Here is a 14,959-nt window from a genome sequence, read left to right as displayed (position 1 = left end):
TCTTCATTTCCAGGACTCAGTATGAGCTGGGAGATGGATTTTTTTCCTTTCCAAATGTCCATCTATGTTCAAAATGTAATTTTTGAGCACAAAGACTCCTAGAACCTGTCATTTAAGGACTGCCTGTTCTCTTAAGCTTGTTGCACGCTCAGAGCTTTCTCTAAGCCACCAAAGGCGCCTGCTTGATTTTAAGGCTTAATTCTCTCCCTCCACTCCTCCCTCAGTTTTTTGTCCAGTTCTGAAGGGGAAGAGAGGATGACTGCAGTGGACACGCTCTCAGACAGCTCGGAAGTGGTCGAGATGGAGGATGTGCCTTCCCAATTCCAGGTGCAGAAGCATTCCTGGGATGGGCTGCGTGACATCATTCACAGCAGCAGGAAGTATTCAGGCATGATAGTGAACAAAGCTCCCCATGATTTCCAGTTTGTCCAGAAGACAGAAGAGTCCAGCCCGCACTCTCATCGGCTCTATTACCTGGGTGAGTCCAGTTATGGGACAGCTTCCAGTCCAAACAGGCAAGGAAAAAAGGATGGGAGGGATCCCCACTGGTGAGGTGGGGGAGCTGAGGTGAAGGAACGTTGCTCCAGGTTTGCATGCTTCATCTATAGTGATGTCTGGAACTGAGCAGAGACCTCTCCAGCCCCAGACAAGCTTTAACCACAGCCTTTCTGCTTAGCCTTGGCCAGCCAGACCTGCCTGGGGACCAAGGTTGTGAGCACAGTGTCCTTTAGCAGCCTGGGTGAGGGGGCAGGAGAGGGGATGCTCCTCAGACTTGGGACTATCTCATGAAATGATACTTAAAATGATTTACTCTACTGATTAACCAGACTGACCTGCAAGGAATTGGCTGTCAGTATTGACTGACTCTGTCATGAGTTCTGGGTGTCAAGCAGGGTGCTGGTGTCTCCCTGCTTTAGGCATCGTGGAGGTAGAATGGTTTCCAGAGCAGGGGAGAAGGGGGGGAAAAATAATTAAATGGGAGTGACCTATTAATGGTATTTGCAGGGAAATACCCTGTTCTGGCAGCAGGGTGGAAAGACAGCAGAATTCTGTGTTGTACAGGTCCCTCATTATGGCTGGAGCCACAATGTAATTAGTGACAGAGTGGTTGGATTTTAGTAACTGGGTAATTTTGTGGCTGGTAACATGGGAAGCTTTATAGACTATAAAGAGTTTTTTATGCTTTGGGGCACGAGCTGATCATTACAGGGCCAGTAAAGAAATTGCCTGATGTGCAACTCCATACAGCCACAGCTTTCCTGAAATGACCCTGCTGGGGTTTTTTTCCTTCTTTTTTTGAGTTGAGTGTAGGTCACTGTAGGACATTGGATGCTGGGTTTGAGGGGTTGATTTGTTGTGTGGTTCTGCAGCTCCTGTGTGCCAGTGACTTGATTTGTTACAGTTCCTCCTTCATTCCTCTGACACAAGTGCTACTGGAAAGGGCAGTGTCCAGAATTAGCAGATTTTTCTTCCTGAGTCTCAACACTGAGACTTGATTTAAAGCTGAATGTATTTCAAGGTCAAGTTGACTTGGATACAGTTTTTGATGGAGATGACTAAAGAACTCAGGATCAAAGTGGCTAATTAAAAAAAGCAATTTCATGTTCTTCTGTTGTGTGAAATGGCAACTAGAGCTGCTGCTGCCTAGTTGGTGTTCAGTGTCCTTTTCCTTGAGGACACAGACTGGATGGATCCATCATTTTAGCTCAGGATCTGCTGGGTAACACCAGCATGCCTCTTCTCAGGCATTCCTCCTAAAGGGCAAACACTGATGCCCAGCATTGTTTGAGCTGCATTTCATGTGCTGCTAAATAGAACCCATCTCAGCAGTTCAGAAGTGATTAGTATCATTAACATGAAACAACATTTGCAAGTTTTTATGCAAACAGAGTGACTATAAAACGAGGAGTAGGATGGAGACCTCTGGAGAACTTTACTGTAGAGGTTGAATACTTCACTTGGGAGGAAAGTATAACATCTTTTGGGGAGGAAGGCAGTGGTTTTTATACACCCTGATGGACTCTAGTCAGCCTGAGGTCACTGTAGAAAGTACTAATATGAGGAGAAAGGAATTCCAGGTCACCATCACACAAGTATCAAGTGTGTGTGTGTGTGTATATATATATAAATTTGTTCCTATCTGCAGTTTTTTCTGTTTGGACATCTTAAGTCATCCCTGGGCTGTCCCTGTAGAATTCTCTGTTGTATCGTGGCAGATGCTGCTTATATTAAACACCACATGCTCAGCACTTTGGTGTTTCTGCATCTCTGAGGATTATATGCTCACATATTGCTTTGCTTCCTGAGTACTTATTAATATTTCAGTTTTAATTTTAAGTAACCATGCTGCTGGGTTAACCACCTCAGAAACCTCTCTCTTCTGCCCAGAACATATGCAGAGTAGATGATATCAGGGCACGTTTCCCTGAGTGAAATTCTGATCTAGGGACACTCTACAGCATACGTAGAGGGCAAGTTCATGGTCTTTGTTTTTGTGGAAACTGCCAAAATCATGTATCAGGATATTTAATTTTTTTTTGTGGCTGTTTTGGAACCTGGCTAAAAGCCAGTAGCTGGTTTGATAACCAGAGCCAAAGGCTTATGTAAAATGACAAGGTCTCTTCACTGTGTATTAGACTGATGCATATTTGAACAGGCTCTCTACTGCTTCCAAGCTTTTTTTTCTTCCCCTCTTGCAGGCTGCTGCCTTGGTCTGAATGAGGTCCCTGTAGCAAATTCTTGGCTGAGAAATGTGGAGAGTAATGTTGAGTCACCCGTTGAGGGAGTGGCTTGTTGAGAGTGGATCTAGGGCATGGGTTGAACAGTCCACGGAGAGGAAAGTTGGACGTAACCAGTTCTGAAGAGGTTGGCTAGTGTTAAATCTTGCTTAAGGAAATTTCTAAATGTAGATCTAAATGGAAATAAATTTGGATACGATGCTGTGATTGAGCTGAGCTGCCTGGGAACAACACCTGGTGAAAGCCTCTGGACAACCTCAACCCCTCTGTTACCAGATTTCTCCTTGGTTCCACTTGTTCTGGCTGCCTAATCTGAAGTAGGGTGATGCTGTTGTCCTCCTACCAGGGATGCCATATGGCAGCAGAGAGAATTCCCTCCTCTACTCAGAGATTCCCAAGAAGGTACGGAAGGAGGCCCTGCTGCTCTTGTCCTGGAAACAGATGCTGGATCACTTTCAGGTAGGGCAAGGTGTGAAGAGCTTGGGTTGACCTTGCTGGGAACACTGGTTGATGTTGTGAGGCCAGTGTGGTGGTGCTGAGCAGCAGAGACAACAGCGTGGCAGGGTGTAAGTCCCAGAGTGGTGCTGGCAGGGAGGTTGTATTGGGAATGACTTTGCTTCATAAGACAAGAGAGTTTCTTGTGTGTGCAACAGAGCTGGTGGTGAGTGTGGAACAGCCAAGGGCTGACCTAGCAGAGGACTCTGAACCAGGGTGTCACCTGCTCCAGGGTATCAGCTCTGAGGACAGTGCACCTTCCTTCTGGGTGTCTCATCTGGGTCCTTGCCATGCACACCCATGTGCTCAGTGGAAGGCCTGTCTGTCCTCTCCCCTGCTTTTAAAAAGTCAGGGAAGTTGAATTTAAACTCCTGGGAGTGAGCCAGAAAGGAGGTGAAGTTTCCCCTCTTTGATTTTAGTATCTGAGTGTCCTTTGTCACTAACAGCACTGCTGTAGGAGAGAGTGGAGGGTGTCTGTCTGTCTTTGTACTGAAAAGGTTCCTGGTGGAAAATAATTCAGCTGCCTTGACCCTGTTTGGAATGCTAGTCCCCTTCAGGGTAATTCAAGATCCCCAGAAGGGCTTTTGTTTGCAGTGTCTGACATGGAAACTCTTTGTGAAGGCTGTAGATAATGTCATTAAGTTAATTGCTTACATCTGATTTGCATAAGCAGAGCAAGTGCAGCTGTCCTCAGCTCATGCTGAAGTGGCAGATTCCCAATTCATCCCTCTGATGCAGAGGGAACTTTGAGGGGTGTGGTTGGTTTAGTCCTGGACCACACCTGTAGCCTGGAGTCCAGTAGTTATATCCTGTGAGGTGAGACTCTGGGCTGGTTTGGGTATTCACAGACTACTTGGTGACAATCTTGGAGCATTCCTGTTCTGTGAAAGGTTCTCTCCTTGCAGAGTCTTTCAGATTTTTCTTTCCTTCCTAGGCAACCCCTCATCATGGGATGTATTCCAGAGAGGAGGAACTCCTGAGGGAGCGCAAGCGGCTCGGTGTCTTTGGTATAACCTCCTATGATTTCCACAGTGAGAGTGGCCTGTTCCTCTTCCAGGCCAGCAACAGCCTCTTCCATTGTCGAGATGGGGGCAAGAATGGTTTCATGGTGAGTCTGCTGCTGATTTTTGTCACTGTCACCTGAAATGGACTTAAGGGGTTTGGTTGGAGATGGCTGCGTATCTGGTTGTGGTCATTTCTCTCGTGTCCTGGGCTGTTTGTCCTTGTTTCATGGGCTGTCCTGTCTCTGTAGCTTGGGCCTTGTGACTGTGAAGCTGCTTTGGTACAGAGCTGTTTGTGTGTGTGTGTTGCTGCAGGTGTCTCCAATGAAGCCTCTGGAGATCAAGACTCAGTGCACGGGGCCACGAATGGATCCCAAGATCTGCCCTGCTGACCCTGCCTTCTTTTCATTCATTAATAACAATGATCTGTGGGTGGCAAATATTGAGACTGGAGAGGAGAAGCGCATGACTTACTGCCATAAAGGTAACTGGTGCTTCTGGCCAGGTTCAGAATTCCTTCTCATTTGAGCTGGAAGGGCTCATATCTTCATGGCTTCTTACAAGTACATTCTTCTTTTGGATCAGCTTTTTTCCACAGAGGTGTAAATGCAGTTGCCTTTGTTCCTCTCCAGGTTTATCCAATGTCCTCGATGACCCCAAGTCTGCTGGTGTGGCCACTTTTGTCATTCAGGAGGAGTTTGATAGGTTCACAGGCTATTGGTGGTGTCCCACAGCTTCCACAGAAGGTCAGTCAGTGTTCTGCATATCAAATTCTGACCCTGTAAGTGCTGCCAGCCCCTGCTGTGAAGCATACTTTGAGCAAGGCTTTCCTTTGGCCTGGTTTTGGGGAGTCCACTTGAAGGAACAGAACATTGAGGGACTGGAATTGTGCTCTGAGGGGTAGTTGCAGGTTGTCACTAGGTTACAGATGTCCACTCTGCACCAGACTCTGCCACAGTGCTCCAGAAAAGTCCATGCCAGCTGGAGAACTCTGGAGCAAACATGTTCACTCTCTGTCCTAGGTTCAGAGGATTTGAAAACGCTGCGGATCTTATATGAGGAAGTGGATGAGTCAGAGGTGGAGATAATTCATGTTCCTTCACCTGCCTTGGAGGAGAGAAAAACAGACTCCTATCGATACCCCAGGACAGGTAAGTGAAATATCAGGGGGCTGCTAACACAGCTCTCAACTCCTGCTGGCAGCTGCAGTGGAATTTGTGCTATAAACTTTGCATGATTAAGCTGGGTACTTACTGGGATGGAGAAGCTGGTTGTAAATATTGAGGCTTAATTGAGACTCTGAGCCCAAAATCTACTGCAGGAAAGGAATGGGATTTAAAGTTCAGCTCAGATGAAAGAATTGCTGAGAAAATGGAATATAGCTGGTGGCCTGTCATGGAATATATTTTGAATCTCATCTTTTTTTCTCCCTCCTGAGAACATGTGCAGCCAACTAGGAAAGTGAAAGCAAACTTTCCCATACCCAGAATGACTCTTGTGATCACAGGGGTGTTTGCTCACATATATAATTAGATTTTTTTTTTCTTTTTTATTCACACACAGCCATTTTAGTAGGGCCAGGAAGCTGTAGTGTGTATAACCATGGAGTGTTCAAGTTGTCCATGTTGATATTCTCTCATTCCTTTTCAGGCAGCAAAAACCCCAAGATTACCTTAAAACTGGCAGAATTCAAAACAGACAGCAAGGGTAAGGTAAGTGATAACAGCTTGGAATGGGATATTGCACAGGAGGGTTGGCTGCTTCTGAAGCTCCCTGGAATTAAGACAAGGACACTACGAAATCCTAGATGGTCTTTAACCCCTGTGTTCATCCTCTTGTAACACCTGGTTCCATAATGTGTTTATCCCAGAAACAGAACTACTTTAAAATGCTGAGAAGTGTTGTTCTGGTGAAGAGGCAGATGGGAGAGGGGGAGGGAAGGGAGCAGCCTGGCACACCACCTTGTCAGGAGCAGAGCAGGGGGGCTGAAGCCCCATCTAATCCCAGGTTTCAGACCCTGGCTGGAGCCTTTTTGGTGGCTGAATGCCAAAGTCATTTTGCTTTGAAGCTTGTTTTTTCCCTTCTCTTCCTGCCGTTTGTAGAAAACCTTCCTTCTCCTACCCTGACCCTGGCTGATGCCAACAGTTCAACTTCCTTTTTCTCCCACTCCACTGAGCTTCCCCAGGAGGTGGTGGGGAGCTCTGCTAGCAGTCTGATTTGATGCTGGACTTTTCTCTTTGCTGCAGATGGTGTGTGCTCAGGACAAGGAGCTGGTGCAACCCTTCGCTGCGTTGTTTCCGAGCGTGGAGTACATTGCCCGTGCTGGATGGACCCGAGATGGCAAATAGTACTTGAGTTTTCCTTCCAAACTTCCCTGGCTGAGCTCCTGCAGACCCAGGATGTGCTTTGTATCATAGTTGTGACGTGGCTTTAAAGCCACGACTGCCAGAAATGGCACATTTGTGTCATTTGGCACGTTTGAGTGTTTGACTTAAGCATTACAGCTTCCTAAAAGTAGGAATTAATGAAATGCAGAGCAGAGTGACAAACTGTGGGGTTTAAGTCACCACCATGGAGTTAAATGACTTGATACACTCAACAGGCAGTCCCAGGGAATTCTTTTGAGTTGAAGCTGTTTCACACGAGTCCAGTGTTCTTCCTGCGGAAGATGAGAATGTGCTCTAAGCACTTTTATCACTGTTCCTTGGTGTGGTTTGTGCTCGATGCTAAGTGTATCACAGGAGAGTGGGCAGTCTGTGTGCTGCTGCATCCCCCCTGCCATGTGTACAGCAGGAAAGATTGCTCTGAGACCAGTGTGCTCCCCTAGCTCCCTGGTGCTCCAGATGTGATGCACAGTCACAGCCAGCTTTGCCTGAAGAGTTACAGAATCCACCCCAATCTGATTGGTTTGAAATTTTAAAGCTCTTCATTTTTTCCCCTCAAAAGCTTCCTTGACTATTAACTAGTTTCTGTGCAGATCAAGTTAAGATGACTTAGCTGTCTTTGAAGATTGCATTCTGTAACTCATCATTAATTTTCTGCTCTGCAAACTAAATTCAGGCAGCTTTAGAGAAGGTAATCCCATAGGTGGTTCTTATGCACCAGAGCTTATCTAAATGTGCTGAATGTATCAGTTCAAGAAATGCACGGTGAGTGAGTGAGGTGCTGGGGAGAGCTGGAACTTTGGGAAGTCTGTCTGAAGGAGGAAACTCCCCCTGCTGCACTCTCAAGCCTTGGGGTGGCCATGCTATGCAGCAGTGGCTTGCCATCCCTCATGTTGAGAGGCCTGCAGTGCAGCACCACTTCCAGTGACTGCTTGGAGAGGAGCAAGGCTGAGACTGAAGTGACTCCTTCTCTTGGCAGTTCTTTGGTCCATGCCTTTCCCTGCTAGTGCAGAGTGTGATGAGGGGGCTACAAACTCACTCAAAGAGTGATTGCTTCAGCTCGTGAGGAGCTTGCTGGAAAACAAATGGTGCTTCCTGACAGAGGGGCTGTCCAAGAAGAGTTGTGTTCTGGAGACAGGGTTCTGTTAGCAGTGCTCCCTTGGAACAGAGACTGGCAAATCTGTCAGACATCTTGTCTGAAGGATGCCCTGTGAAATACCAGGGATGTCTGGTGATACGTGTCTGTTGGCAGAGCTTTCAGGAGATTAGAAAGCAGCAATGATGAGAAAAGCTTTGCATTCAGATGCCTAAATCCTTTCTGCCAGCGGGGGGGAAAGGGTTGCACGTTCTGAGTGTTGGAAAGGGGCATCTATTTTGTGGTACTGACATTCACCTCCAACTTCTTTCCCCAGTGCTTGGGCTATGTTCCTAGACAGACCCCAGCAGCGGCTGCAGCTAGTGCTTCTGCCTCCAGCACTCTTTATTCCAGTCCCAGAAAATGAGGAGCAGCGTGCTGAATTTGCCAAAACTGTGCCAGAAAATGTTCAGCCATTTGTGATCTATGAAGAAACCACTGATGTGTGGATAAATGTAAGAGGCTCGAGGTTGGGAGAACACAGACTGCCCCTTCCTCACCCCCAGTTAACTGTTTTTGTGTCCAGTTTAGTCCATGCTCCAGCAGATTGCTTTGCTCTGCTCAGTAGTGCCAGATCTGGTGTTAGTTTAGGGGGTTTGATAAAGCCATAAGGACATCCATGCACTCAGCACTGGAGGAGATGAGGATCCTGCCATCTCCTTGCTGTTGGAACTTGTTCATTTAATTCTTGCTGACATTCTTGGTGAACACAAGCACTTCAGACACTGAGACTTTGGATGTAACACTGCCATTCTTTTGGGGTGTTTTATTACAAAATGAAATGGCTTCTTGAAGCATGAGCAAGTCTAATCTCTGGAATTTAAACTTTTTTTGGTTGGGAATAGACATAGGGAATGGGGAATAAACTTCAGCCTCTAAGATCCATCATCTTGGCACTGAAAAGTGACAAAGGGGCCTGGAGTTGACACTGTGACATTCTGAAGTTGTTGGGACAGTGCCCACCTAGTGGGACTCACATAGCTGCAGTGTCTAGTTTGGAGGCAGGACTGGGGCTGGTGGTGGTAGCCGTTGAAAGCCTAGAGCACAGAGCCTCCTGCATGGGCCCAGAGGTTCTTAGTGGCAATAGGAAAGTACAAAATGGCTTTTCCCCACAAGCTGCTCATCTGAGAGCTGTCTCCCCCCTCTCTGGCCTTTGAGAGCCCAGCAGTTCAGCACTGACTCCCTCAGCTGTCTCGACACGCATCCCTCACTGGTCTTCCTCCTTGTGTGACAGGTTCACGATATCTTCTATCCTTTCATCCAACCCGAGGGAGAGGAGGAAGAACTCTGTTTTATCCGAGCCAACGAATGCAAAACAGGCTTTTGTCACCTCTACAGGGTGACAGCAGTCCTGAAGCAAGGCAGCCACGACTGGGTGCAGCCCTACGTCCACAGCGAGGGTAAGGGCCGCGCTTCGCCGGCCTCCCAGCCTCAGCAGCTCCCTCCCTGCTCTGCTTGTCTTGTCTCCTGGGCAGTGCAGTGATTTATCCTCCTCTTCTCTCTTCTAGATGATTTCAAATGCCCTATCAAAGAGGAGATTGCCCTGACTGGTGGGGAATGGGAGGTGTTGGCAAGGCACGGATCGAAGGTAGTGGTTATTTTGATTCTCTTGCAGCTCTGGGTTGTCTGCCCACAGCCCTGCCCTACGCCCTCTGTTACACCTGGGACCAGCTAGAACTACTTAAGCTTCATTTTGTTTCTCTTTTTATTGCTGCCTCTGCTTTCCCCAGAAGGGCTGTAGTCCAGTGCACATTGAACTGATTGCCTTTTTAATCAGACTTTAGATTGCTCCTTAGGTAAATCCCAGGAGTGAGTCAGCCCGTAAAAAAGGATGCAAAGCTGAGGTTCAAGAGCAACAAAGAACTATTTTGTGGAGACACTTGGGATTGCTGCCTTTGCCAAAGCATTTTAACCCCAATGAGTGCCTGTGAATTGGAAATGGGTCCCAGCACTTCGAGTGAACTCTTGGTCTCCAGCTGATCCCTCAGTAGAGCCTTTAAGAAGAAGGCAGCTAGAGAGTATAAAGCAATTTAGAATATGGAGAAACCATGTCTGTTATTGGTTGTGGAACAGCCAGAAACAATTTTTTTATTAATCTTGTAGAAACCTAGTTCCCCTTTTGCTTCAGGAATTAACTCTGAGTCTGATCTTTAACTCTCCCAGGCGATTTCTGTCAAAATAAAGACCTCGCCTGTTCATTTCCAATTAATCTGGATTTTCACTTCTCGCTTTTTAAAAGGCCTGCAGCTCCATGCGTTTGGTTTCTGCTGTTTTCCCTCAATCTGCAATTAACCTGCTGTCCCTCCCCATGTGGATTCTCACTGTACATGCTGTTGATTTTGGCCACAGCTTTCCCCTGCATGTGTTGTGGCTAAAATTGTGTTAGCGGCAATTATTCTGATGCGTTTGTTGCTCTGCAGGGCTCTGCCTGGTTTTCCTGGCCAATTGAGTTAGGTTTTTTCTTTTTTTTTCCCCCCTTTGCTGTCTAAAGTGGTCTTCAAACTGTGGGTTAGCCAGAAGTAGAATTTGGAAACTGGAAGGTGGAAAACTGGTTACTGGTGCTGGATCAACGTGGTGTTTAAAAGCTGTCGGCTCAGTTCCTGGCCGGCCAGGTGGCTTTTGGCTGTAGTTTTATCTGGACATGAAAAACATGTTTTAATGTAGCTTGAAATTTGGTATAGTTAGAGCTATTAGGCTGATCCTTCCATGGATGGGATGATTACCATGATTGCTGGAAAAATACACATATGCCTTTATAATCCAGACATGCTCCAGGAAGACACTGTGTTTAAGCACAGAATTTTCCTAAGGGGGAACAGAGCCCAACTTTTCATGCTCATTAACAAACAAATACTTTGAGTCTCTTCAAAAGCTGAGTGACCACTTTTCATGTCTTTGTTGGCTTGTATGTGGTTCTCCATCCCTGCTGCATATGTGTTCCCTGGCCTGTCATGTGTGGCCCCGACGGGCTCTTTGGGTTTGAGTCTGCCTGGGGACAGACTGAACTGGCAGAGAAAAGGGAATTGTCATCCTTCTGTCACTGAGACCTCTCTTCTCCACACAGATCTGGGTCAACGAGACAACAAAGCTGGTGTATTTCCAAGGCACAAAGGACACCCCCTTGGAGCACCACCTCTACGTCGTCAGCTACGAGTCTCCTGGAGAAATCGTGCGGCTCACCACGCCAGGCTTCTCCCACAGCTGCTCCATGAGCCAGGTCTGTTGTTTCCTGGATTCAAAGGTTTTTTCTTTTCCTAACCAGGAATCCTAACCAGGAATGGCAATGAGTCATGACCAGTAATGAGTCCTGAGGGCTTCTTTGTCTTGGTTGGTTGAGATGTGGGAGGTCATGTCTGAGAACTTCATGGCGATGAGACCTGGGAAATGAAAGACCCTGTCCCCCTAACTCTTCTCTCTCCCCTCTGTAGAACTTTGACATGTTCATCAGCCACTACAGCAGTGTGAGCACCCCGCCCTGTGTCCACGTCTACAAGCTCAGTGGCTCCGATGACGACCCGCTCCACAAGCAGCCCAAGTTTTGGGCCAGCATGATGGAGGCAGCCAGTAAGTCCTGTAGAATGTGTCAATGCTGGGCCACGTCTGTGACACTCTCCCACTAGTGGTAGTCAAAGGGGATGGATGGGCAAGTGACTCAAGTAACTTCACTCTGAGGGAGAATGAATTGTGTTATCTTGTAGAGAAGATACCTCCAGTGGGGAGCCCATCCAGGAAATTGTTTATGGGCTTTTAAGATGTTACTGTGCCATGCTTTGAGCCAAAGCAGTGCTCCAGCATGGAGGGTTTTGGGAAAAACTGTGGTTTTGGGAACAAGCAGTAGGAGAAGAGGAAATGGCCTCAGGTTGCCCCAGGGGAGGTTGAGGTTGGCCCTGAGGAACAATTTCTTCCCTTTCAGGGCTGTGCCAGGCTGCCCAGGGCAGTGGTGGAGTCCCCATCCCTGGAGGGGTTTCCAAGCTGTGGAGATGTGGTGTGAGGGACACGGGGCAGTGGGGACCTGGCAGTGCTGGTTGGACTTGATCTTAAAGATCTCTTCTAATCAGAACAATTCTGTTATGTGTCTGAAGAGGAAGGGGGCATCTGGGCTGCAGTGGCTACTTCATGCTAAGGCTGTAGGCTTTGAAGTTGTAGGTAAAACTTACAGCAGCACCTGAACCCCTCCTGCAAATGTTTTGTCCACTTGACCCATCCCTGGCCTTAACCTTCCACATCCCACTGTTGTGGTGCAGAGTGCCTTGCCCAGGAAGGAAGGAAGCCTTGCCTGGCTGGTGGTGGTCCTCGTGTGATCCCCTCACTCATTCCATGGCCTGTTACCTTAGGCAGGGTGAATGTTTCCCAGAGAGAGCTTTTCTGAGAGGCTCTGGTGTGGGTTGGTGTTGGAAGAGCCTCAGCTAGGGTGAATTTTGAGCAGAATGAGCTTGTTCAGGCTGGGTAGGATGAATTTTGAGCAGAATGAGCTTGTTCAGGCTGGGTAGGATGAATTTTGAGCAGAATGAGCTTGTTCAGGCTGGGTAGGGTGGATTTTGAGCAGAATGAGCTTGTTCAGGCTGGGAAGGAGGCAGAGCCTGCTGCCAGTCACTGCCCTGCTAATGTCTGCACTTCCTTCTGCAGGTTGTCCCCCAGATTACATCCCACCCGAGATCTTTCACTTCCGTACTCAGTCGGATGTTGAGCTCTATGGAATGGTCTACAAACCTCACGATGTCCAGCCTGGGAAGAAGCATCCCACGGTGCTCTTTGTGTATGGAGGCCCTCAGGTAATAATCCAGATCCACTGCTGGTGCCAGCCATGGGACTGCTGCCCAGGACAGAGCTCTGCGTAGCTCAGTCGTGCATCAAGAGTTACACTTTGGTTAGCAGTGAGCACTGGATCTCTGTTCTGACCTCTGTTTCAAACCTCAGATGTTTTTTTCCAGCATTTAAGCTGCTCTGCCTGGCTGTGATAGCTCAATTAGTGGCTGCTCTCCAGCTCAGGATCCTACTCAGCAAGGCAGGCAGAGGAAGGTGCTGGAAGGCAGCTGCTGAGCGCTGAAACTTTTCTTCCCTCCTCTTGCAGGTGCAGCTAGTGAATAACTCCTTCAAAGGAATCAAGTACTTGCGGCTGAACACGCTGGCATCCCTGGGCTATGCTGTGGTGGTGATTGATGGGAGGGGTTCCTGCCAGCGAGGACTCAAGTTTGAAGGGGCCCTGAAAAACCAAATGGTAACATACCACTTCTGGAGGAATCTCTGCCCATTTGCTCTTCCTGGGGCTGCCTGTTCCCTCTGCGAGTGTTGCTCTCTTCTGTCTCTAGTTTCTACGTTTAGCCAGTGGCTAATTTGAGCTTCCTTGTTGCTTTTTAGGGTCAGGTGGAGATAGAGGATCAGGTGGAAGGTTTAAATTATGTAGCAGAAAAATACGGGTTCGTCGACTTGAGTCGCGTTGCCATCCACGGCTGGTCATATGGAGGGTTCCTCTCCCTCATGGGTCTTATCTGCAAACCCAATGTCTTCAAGGTGAGTCTGGGGACACTTGGCTCTCTCAGCTTGGGCTTTTTTAGCCTGTTTCTGATGGACAGGTGAAAATGTCCCTTGGTCCTGCCTGTAGCTCATGGCTATGGTGCTGCCTTCTGCTTGCGGACCACCCCTGCCTGAGGCTCACTGAGGATGGGGTCGTTCCCCAGTGCCTGCCAGGGCAGGACTTAGCCTAGCACCCAATGACATCAGTGATGTGCTGTTCCTAATCCCCTTCCCAACTCCTCAGCACAGTTTCTGGATCATTCCACAAGTCCCCCTTGAAAAGGGAAAGCCTTTAGTGCTGCTGTGCAGGAATTTGCCCCGTGGGGACCATAAGAGGAATCGCAGGAGGAGGAACCTGAGTTTTGGGGGCGTTTGCTGTAGAAGAACCCTGGTTTGAGCAACAGAACAGTTCAGAACCTCTTTTTCCTACCTCTTCAGGAAAACAGGGAACACTTTATAATGTGCTAATTGAGGCTGTCTCCTGCCCCCTCTTTGTTTGACAGATTGCTATAGCAGGTGCTCCTGTCACAGTTTGGATGGCATATGACACCGGGTACACCGAGCGGTACATGGATATCCCAGAAAACAACCAGCAGGGTTATGAGGCTGGCTCTGTGGCATTACATGTAGAAAAGCTTCCCAATGAGTGAGTACTGGGGGGCTGAGGGATCTGCTAAAACCTGCTCCCACATCCTGCTTGGTGCCACCACTTGGACCTTGGCTGAATCCCAAAAGAATGGGTGGGTTCTGATCCCATCGAATTTTATCTCCCATGGCTGGTCACTGCCTTCTGCAGCAAGTGGGGGCTTTGTACCCCCAGCCCCTTTGCCAGGGAGGGTTTTGAGACCCACATCCTGACCCTTGCTCAGTTTTGGGAGCTCTTTGCTGGGACCCGCTGTGGAGTTTTTCATGGGGTTTCTCATCCTTATCTCTCATCCCATCTCCAGGCCAAATCGTTTGCTGATCCTCCATGGCTTTTTGGATGAAAATGTGCACTTTTTTCACACCAACTTCCTGGTATCACAGCTAATCCGGGCTGGAAAACCTTACCAGCTGCAGGTAGGAGGAGAAAAGTGAAGGAGGAAGGTCCCTTAAATCTGGAGAAAGTTTCTACTGTGTGTTCTGGGGGTGGGAGGAGGTGGAGGCAGCTGCTCCCACATCTTGTTGCACTGTAGGTGCCAGTAAATACTTAATTTGACTCCAGGAGATGGCCGAGGCAGATGCTCCCACATTTTGTTGCTGTGTAGATGACAGTCAATGCCTCGTTTGACTCCAGGAGGTGGCCGGGAGGTGGCACTGTGGCCGTTCCATCGCTGCCAGATGTGGCCTGTATCTAAAAGCGTTTTGCAAACGGGGCTTCTGCCCTCAGGCCTGGAACTTTCCTTCTGGGCTGTGAACTGATGCTGTCTCCCTTGGCTGGTGGCAGCAGCAGTGGCTGACTGGCAATGAGGGAAGTGCTCTAGACATTCCCTGACACCTTTTGATCCCGAGGGAGCCGGGGTTGAGGGAAAAGGGCTGATGTGAGGGCGGGGTTTGTCCGTGATGAATGAGCTGCTCCTGGCTAACTGCCCCATCTCTGCTTCTCAGATCTACCCCAACGAGAGACACAGTATTCGGTGCCCCGAGTCAGGAGAGCACTATGAAATCACGCTGCTGCACTTTCTACAAGAATACCTCTGAGAGCACAAGCCT

At 48.3% G+C, this 14,959-nt stretch overlaps 1 protein-coding gene across 1 annotated transcript; it reads left to right on the top strand.

Annotated features, from left to right (window-relative positions):
• Window positions 1–228: 228 nt before the first annotated feature.
• DPP9 (dipeptidyl-peptidase 9) lies at window positions 229–14,947 on the top strand. The gene is made up of 19 exons (XM_008943182.1): window positions 229–478; window positions 3,085–3,197; window positions 4,168–4,341; window positions 4,550–4,718; window positions 4,867–4,980; window positions 5,257–5,385; window positions 5,885–5,946; window positions 6,481–6,581; window positions 8,031–8,208; window positions 8,988–9,153; window positions 9,262–9,341; window positions 10,818–10,970; window positions 11,182–11,317; window positions 12,380–12,525; window positions 12,825–12,971; window positions 13,112–13,264; window positions 13,771–13,913; window positions 14,215–14,326; window positions 14,855–14,947. Exons 1-19 carry the CDS (start codon window positions 256–258, stop codon window positions 14,945–14,947), a joined length of 2,592 nt encoding a protein of 863 aa, XP_008941430.1. The 5' UTR covers window positions 229–255.
• Window positions 14,948–14,959: the final 12 nt, after the last annotated feature.

Source organism: Merops nubicus, unplaced genomic scaffold (assembly GCF_000691845.1).
Source record: "Merops nubicus isolate BGI_N331 unplaced genomic scaffold, ASM69184v1 scaffold35230, whole genome shotgun sequence".
Lineage (NCBI taxonomy): Eukaryota > Metazoa > Chordata > Aves > Coraciiformes > Meropidae > Merops > Merops nubicus.
Note: the sequence above shows the minus strand (reverse complement) of the source record. Positions and strands in the feature narration are given on the sequence as shown.

Coding starts and splice junctions, on each gene's coding strand:
- DPP9 (XM_008943182.1), top strand. CDS start 256: ATGACTGCAGTGGACACGCTCTCAGACAGCTCGGAAGTGGTCGAGATG. Junction 4,342..4,549: donor GGGGCAAGAATGGTTTCATG/GTGAGTCTGCTG, acceptor GTGTTGCTGCAG/GTGTCTCCAATGAAGCCTCT. Junction 14,327..14,854: donor GAAAACCTTACCAGCTGCAG/GTAGGAGGAGAA, acceptor TCTGCTTCTCAG/ATCTACCCCAACGAGAGACA.